At 46.9% G+C, this 7,306-nt stretch overlaps 1 protein-coding gene across 2 annotated transcripts; it reads right to left on the reverse strand.

Moving 5' to 3' along the window:
- Positions 1 to 1,445: 1,445 nt before the first annotated feature.
- On the reverse strand, positions 1,446 to 4,057 carry XBP1 (X-box binding protein 1). 2 transcript variants are annotated; one of them, XM_075434320.1, is made up of 5 exons: positions 3,710 to 3,999; positions 3,545 to 3,641; positions 3,348 to 3,476; positions 2,580 to 2,743; positions 1,446 to 1,719 (listed from the first exon to the last, which is right to left on the reverse strand). In XM_075434320.1, the coding sequence occupies exons 1-5, from the start codon at positions 3,916 to 3,918 to the stop codon at positions 1,533 to 1,535; spliced, it is 786 nt and encodes a 261-aa protein (XP_075290435.1). In that variant the 5' UTR covers positions 3,919 to 3,999; the 3' UTR covers positions 1,446 to 1,532. The 2 variants fall into 2 exon arrangements, with proteins under 2 accessions (XP_075290435.1, XP_075290433.1); XM_075434318.1 differs by having other exon boundaries at positions 3,545 to 4,057.
- Between the last annotated feature and the right edge of the window lie 3,249 nt (positions 4,058 to 7,306).

Consider the following 7,306-nt stretch of genomic DNA (forward strand, 5'->3'; position numbering starts at 1 on the left):
ATAGAATCCTTTGTTACAAGTTAGGTTACTCAAGTTTGCAATCCAAAGCAGTCATGTCACCTTGAATGTTAGTGACCAATACCCTCCTGTCCCATCCCCCATTTCTTCCCCCCAAGTTATTTTTGTCAAAGTTTAAGCAAGACATGAAATAGCAACTAAACCAAGAACAGTTGTGCAAAGACCTAGAACAGCTCACACTTTCAGTATAAAGTTTCAGTTGCTTCTCTGTCACTCCAATTCAAGTGTTCTTAATACTGTGGTGTTGGAACACATCTGCACCTTTTTCACCCACTGTATGTCTCACTGCTTCATGAATGCTAGACAGACCACTAGGAATGTACCCACCTTCCCTCAGACTAAGCATTTTGAATTGCACAACTTGCTAACAGGACAATCAGAGTAATTTTATTCAGACATCAAACTACTGCCACCTGCATTCCCAACTCAGGCTGCAGATTTTGCTCTAGCAGCTCTAGCCATCAAACCAACCCACCTACCTCAAACAGAGTTTGCAACATTACACAGTCCCAGACAGAAGCATCCAGCTACATACACCACAGAAGTACTGCTGGATTGGTGTATTAAGGTAGTATGAAGACAAGACAGACCTAATCCCTTAGAATTTCCAGTTTCAAATTCTGAAAAGCCCAGATACTCTCCCCTCCCCACTGAAATCCAATGCAAAGAGTCAGTAAGCTGCATTGCACTTTAATTGCACCAATACAGTTAAATATTAAATGGAGAAAGCAACTCTACATAGCAAATGGAAAACAAGCATTTACATAGTAAATCTGTAAGATGTACAGACTATTTAGTTTTAACCCAGTTGCCTATACATGAATATCCCACTGCAGTTTTTGGTGTTAAAATTATTTGAAGTGGAAAACAAACATTTTTGGATTCATGTAGATAGAATTGGCAAGTTACTGAAAAACAGACTTTCCTCCCTCAAACCAACACTGATGGGGGTAGGAGGGAGGGCAGGACACCCTAGGCTTTTTCATACCAGGAGAAATGCATTGGCCATCACTCCATCTCCTCACACAGGTAGAAATGAGCAACACTTTTCTGAATACACTTTATTTCCCCTCCCACACCCCAAAGGGGCATATCCTGTTATCCTGCCAGGACAGTTACCTAAGGGGAGTTAACACTACTGAGTTAGACACTGATCAGTTGGGGAAAGAGTTCATTGGCAAAGCTATCCTCCCAAGCATGATCAGTGTCAAGTGGAGAGGACATGTCACTGAAGGGCGACAAGGATCCTTCATATCCAGAGTCACTACAGGCATCCAACAGATAGCTTGAGGCTCCAAGGCTATGATGAGAGGAAAGCAGATCAGAGATGCCCAGTTCAGGCATGAAGCTGTCTACAGGTTCTTCTTTCACAGATACTGGGACCTCAGGTATAGCTTTGTCTTCAGATGGAGCAAGAGATACTTCCTCAATTTTCACTAGCATATTGGTTTGTTTGCTCATTTTAACAGGAATCTCCACTATTAGGGGCTTTGTGTACACATGATCAAACCTTATCAGTTCATTAATGGCCTCCAGCTTAGCTGATGAGGACCCCAAAGATGGAGAGGGGGAGGCTGGTATGGAATTTGTTTCTCCACAGATCTCTTCCTCCAGCTTTTCCAGGCACATTGACTCTGAATCATCATATTTGAGAAACATCTCTGGGTCCAGACTGTCCAGAAAGCCCAAGAGGAGATCAGACTGCAGAATGAAATACTGTTTTAGAAAGACAGCCTACTACTGTTACAGCAAAACATAGCTGTGGCATCTGTTAACCCTCATCTGGAAGTTAATATACACTAATATGATCATAGAACTATGAATTTTACCAAGAACACCACTATCAGAACAGACAGTTAAGCCAATTACTTACCTTTCAGAAACTTTGTCCATTAACTTTTTTGTTAAGGTACGGGCAATCCCCATAGAATTCTACATACATTTGATATTCACAGCCTCTACTAGAAACTCCTCAAGATCTCAAACCCATCAGGTACAAACATCACACTACCAACTGGTTCCACAGAGCAAGTGCCAAAACCTGACTTAGGCAAACCTGCTCATGACCAGAGCTGGGGGGATTTGTCAGGTTTGTTTGGTTTTTGAGGTTTTGTTTGTTTTATTGTGTTTTTTTTAATAAAAGGTGAAAGATACCTGTCCTTACATTTCTGGAAGTCATTCAGAAGGGACAGGTTTTAAGTTAGAACGGCTTTGCTAAATGTCAGCACATCAGCAAAATGATCAAGTTTGTTTTCGACAACAGTAAAAGCACAGTATGCCTTTGCTATTTGTACACTTTTGCTGTAAGAGCTACAGGACTGTTTCAGGCAGTATGCTCTAACATTTTATGGAAACTGGACTTGTTGAAGTTGCAAACTCCTGTGTTCACTGGATACAGCCTAACACAGCTGTTTTGAGTCACAAGTATAGCTGTTCAAGACTTGAAAAACAAACCAAGTACAGAAAGTCATCAAGTGACTTGATATAAAGTTACAACACTAGTCTTAAATTCATGGAGGTTCCGAATTTCATGGGCATTTTGGACAGGAGTGGATGCTCACCTCTGAGTCTGAAGAGTCACTGCCATCAGAATCCATGTGAAAGTTATCAGAAATAGTGACTGCTGGGCCTGCACCTGCTGCAGAGGAACACGTAGTCTGAGTGCTGCGGACTCAGCGGACCCGGTCACCACTCTAATCTCATCCACCTGCGATTCCTTTACAGCCTGTGCCAAGGAAAAAGCCAGTCAGTCATCACAAAAGTTCTAGCAGACAGTACACAATCCTAAAGATCATGCTCCTCCTGCAAAGACATCCAACATTAGGTTCTCCACTTGCTTGTGCAATAGGAACCTGAAGGTAAGACCACTTCCAAAATGGGTTCAAACTTCCATGAGTTTGCAGATTTATTTTGGTTACACTTTTCAATGACAGCCTGACCACTTGCACTATAATCCCCTGTTCTTTTGAGACAGGCATAGGTGACTCATAATTACTACTTCAGTTCTAGAACATAATGTAGAAAAGCAGATGAAAATCTTAAAACTGCCTGGAACTAGCTAGTTTGCTACCCCCCATGCTACCAGTGGCACCTGCCTCAGACTTGGTCCCTGCTCAGGCTGTGGGAAAGCCTCCATTGGTAGCACAAGAGAGTTTCCGGCACACACAATACACCTCTTCGCAGCACGGCAGCTTCAGCTCGAGAGCTCCCAGCACCGGGGTTACTCCTCCCCACCCACCGCCACGCAGCTAGCTCCTGGAGCACGGCAGCTCTTGGCAGGTTCTGCCCAGAAAGAGGGGGACAGTCCACCAGCGCGGCAGCAGGCTCACCTCGGACTCGCTCTCCCCCTCTGTCTTCAGAGCATCTAAACCCAGGCGGCAGCGAAGCTCCTGGTTCTCCAGAAAAAGGCTGCACGTCTTCTCCCGCAGGAGCTGGTTCTCCAGCAGCAGCTTCTGGTTCTGCGGAGAGCAGCGAGGCAGGAGAATGCCGCCCGCCCCCGCGGCCCCCCGCGCCCCCCGGTCCCTACCTCCTCCTCCAGCTCCACCACCTGCTGCTCCAGCTCCGTCATCCGCGCCTTCTTCCTGTCGCGGGCGCTCTGGGCCGCCACACGGTTCTTTAGCTTCCTGCGGGGCACGGCGGCCGTCAGCGCAGCCCTCAGCGCGGCGCGCCCCCGCGGGCAGCCCCCACTCACCTGCGCAGCGCCTTTTCCTCCGGGCTCAGGTGGGTGAGCCGCTGCCGCTTGCGGACCGGCTGCGGCGCCTCCGGGCCCGCGGGTTCGGGGACGGCTCCTGCTGGCAGGACAACAGAAAGATGCCGGCCGGCTGCGGGGCCAGGGGGCTCGGCCGCTTTGCTGGGCATGAGGAGCAGTCGGGGGGCTGCGGCACCAGGCAGCGCTGCCATGTCCGGTGCCGACGGAACGAGAGGCAACCGCTTGCCTGCACCTCGGCCCACAGCCGCCCGCGCCCCCTGCGGCCCCGCCCGGATTTCTACCGTCGTGGCTCTTCCTCATTGGCCGGGACGGCATGACGATGCGCCCAGACTGGCCCCTCATTGGCCTGCGGCTGAAAGCAAGGAGGGAGATGAATTGCATCAGATGAGGGGGTTGGGGCTGGTGAGAGGTCAGTGCGTGGCGGAGGCGCGGGGGCACCGGAGCTCGCGGGGGGCCGGCGCGGCCTGGCCTGGCCTGGCCTGGGCCGGCTTGGCCCGGCCCGGCCCGGCTCCGGGCGTGTTCCCGCGCGGGCCTCGCCGGCGCGATGGTGTGCTGGGGCTGGGGCGGCCGCTGCAGCTGAGGAGGGTGTCGGGAAGGGACCGAGCGCGGTTAGAAGTGGCGATGTCGTTAAAGCGTTTTGTGGCTGCCTTCCCGGAGGCGGTGTGTCCCGAAGCAGTCACGAGCAGAATCCGAGGGAAAGGAACAATTTACGTGGGAAAGCAAGTGCCAGGAATGGAGGTGTAACAGAATGCCATGAGAATGGGCTAAAAATGGGCTAAAAAGAACAAAAAAGCAGAGAAGAGGTGGGTGATTGATGAGTAGAAGTTGCGAGAGAGCATGCAGGAATAGCTCGGGGGTTGTCCTTTGAATCCAGCCTGGTTCTCAGGAGTAGCAGGGCTGTGTGATGAGTGAAACGTGCGCTTTCCGCTTTGTCTGGCAGAGGACATAACTGTGATGGGTTGGTGTCAGATCTGAGATATCTGGGCCATGCAAGTAAAAGTTGTGTAGGTAGAAAGCCTGGAAATGCTATGCACATGGAATGCAGCTGTCCAGCAACGTGCCACCAGTGATACAGGAGCACCTGGGGCACTGGTTAGATCTGAGATGTCGACCTTAGCTCCGTGCCCAAAGCTTTCCGTGCTTTGCCTGTGGCAGTTGCCCATGACCTGAGTAGTTACGAAATTTTGGAACTTTGGCCACTGATGTTAATTTCTGAAATCCATTGATACACAGAATTTAAGTTAATTAAAAGGTTAAAGAGTAAAGAAAAAACATGAGCTTTAAAAGTTCAAAGGCACTGGTGTGCTGGTTTGGCATTACTCCAGTACTGGAGTTCTGCCAGGCTTTTAGAATACAAAGAACAAACTGCGTTTGTAAGTTCGTGTTTGTTCTTTCTGTACTCACAGCAGCATGACATTTTAGTTAAGATGGAGAGTTCATCTTTCTGTTTTGACACCTTTGTGAAAAGTATGGCGACTTTTTGATAAGCCTTTTGGTCTGAGTGCAAAAAAGTCTTCTGGTCTGGTCCTGCTAAGTCCCTCAGATGCTCATCATTGAAAACTATCAGCTTCTCCCTTGTATGCCTTTTCTGGGTTTGGACTTGTTTCTTCTGTAATTCTAATTCCCGATTAAAAACTTTGAAGTTTTCTAACAAAATGCAGGTCCTGTATTAATATCTTTTTCTGCTTTCAAACATTCATTTCAAGTAAGTTGCCCTTTTTTACAACAAACAAAAATGTTGAACAGGCTGCCCCTGCTATTGCTGCTTTGTAATATTTATAGCTATACTGCTGAGACTAGCCATGATGGGATTTATCACATAGATATCCAGATTTCTTAGCACTATGGCTGAAGAAAATCCTAACTTTCTGTGTGTGATTTAATTTTCCTATTTAATTTCGTATGCAACCAGAGAAAAAGCATCTTTTTCCTTTTGCAATAAACAATTGTGATCATGAATAAACTTCAGAAGTGCAGAGGCATATATACTAGTTGTGGTACATGAACCGTTTCACAGTGATGTGTGACGAGGCATGAAATTGGAAGCTGCCCTTGGCACTGGTGGTGTCCACTCTTTCTGAATATAATAATGGCATCCATTAACATGTCTAGTGTGCACAGTAACAGCTGGCAAAAGAAGGGTTTGACACCCTGCAATGTAGTCCTGTTGAATAATTTTAGTAGCATTGCTAAGACTAGCAATGAGGATACTATTTGCTGTCCTGCCAGAAACAACATTAGTTCCTGCTACCATAGCTTTACGTTGTGTGTTCCAGGTGGCCAACCAGCCAAAGGAAATAGTTTTGTTTAACAAAGGTGGAGAGGCTTTGCCCTTGTGTAGTATCAGATACAGAGAAAGAAATAGGAGTTGAATGTTATCTACATATGAAAAAAGGGGGAACAGAGGAGAGAAAGAAAATGGAAGAAGAGGGTGCAGAGAAAAGATAGTTTAACAAGCATAGTCTGAGAAAGAGCTTGTTTGCCCAATGTGTGTCTGAAAACAGTTGGAAAGTAGCTCAGGGCCCCAAGCTCATGTCAACAGCTGGGGTATTCCCAGATCTGTATTAATAGCTGATTAAATGAGAAAGGGAACGGTTCTGCAGCCTAAAATTAGGTTATTCCAAAGCTGCAGTGTTTGTAATGAACTTTGTATTCATTTTACTTATTCTTAAATTTCATCATTACACTTTGGGATTTAAGAGCGCATCACTCAAAATTCTAGTGCTCTTAGTCTTAAGGTGGAAAGTAACCACTACCTTTCTATAAGACACTCTACTAACCTAGTTGCCGAGTTCATGATCAGCTGGAGCAGGGGAAGAGTTTCACTTCAGCCACATTGTTCAGTTGTCTGGGGTACTGGCAACACTTCCTGCTAGTCTTAACAGTTCAGATATTTTGGAAACATACATGAGGTTCATGCTGCTCCTCTTGCTCTGAGTGGAAGGGTTGCTCTTAATGGTCGTAGTGGGTGGGGACAATTTGCAGGCAACATGATAATAAAGGATATAGCACTTTTCAGCAGTCTGGCAAGCCTAGGAGGAACAGTGACACACCTTTTCTTCAGCAAAAAAGTGATACTCCTACAGCATGAAGAATTATGCCGACCCTGTATCCTTTGCTTATCACATGGAGCTGCTAACCTATCCGCGTGCTGTAGGAAGTGATGTTGGCTTTGCCTTCTCTTAACACTGCCACAAGGAAGTCCTGCAGAAAGGTGATTTTTTGGTTAGCTGTTATCCCTTCCCCATTCATACTTACTTTTAAGACTCTGCTTCATTGGCCTCTCTGATTGTTTCCAGTGTAGCACTGGAAAAGCGTGGAAAAGACCCAGTGTGCCCAACTTTAAACCCTGCAAGCATTTTACAAACATGTTCCTTGTCCTTGTGTTCCACCCACATACATTACAGGTAACGGTTGCTGCCCAGAATTACAAGAAACAGTGGGTAGCTTTGCTTCAGTTTCATGTTAGATTCGTGTAGTGGGCCACAGGCATAGGCTGGAGATTCTTAATTTGATGGTCTTGATGGCTCAGTCCTCTGACCTAACCACTTTTGTGGTGAGGGAGAGATCCCTTCACAC

Source organism: Opisthocomus hoazin, chromosome 13 (assembly GCF_030867145.1).
Source record: "Opisthocomus hoazin isolate bOpiHoa1 chromosome 13, bOpiHoa1.hap1, whole genome shotgun sequence".
NCBI classification, from domain to species: domain Eukaryota; kingdom Metazoa; phylum Chordata; class Aves; order Opisthocomiformes; family Opisthocomidae; genus Opisthocomus; species Opisthocomus hoazin.

Bases quoted from the DNA above. Each gene is read 5' to 3' on its own strand.
- XBP1 (XM_075434318.1), bottom strand. From the start codon at position 4,042: ATGCCGTCCCGGCCAATGAGGAAGAGCCACGACGGTAGAAATCCGGGC. The intron at 2,744-3,347 runs GTGAGCCTGCTG...TCCTTGGCACAG, and splicing joins AGGGGGAGAGCGAGTCCGAG to GCTGTAAAGGAATCGCAGGT. The intron at 1,720-2,579 runs GTGAGCATCCAC...TTCATTCTGCAG, and splicing joins GTGACTCTTCAGACTCAGAG to TCTGATCTCCTCTTGGGCTT.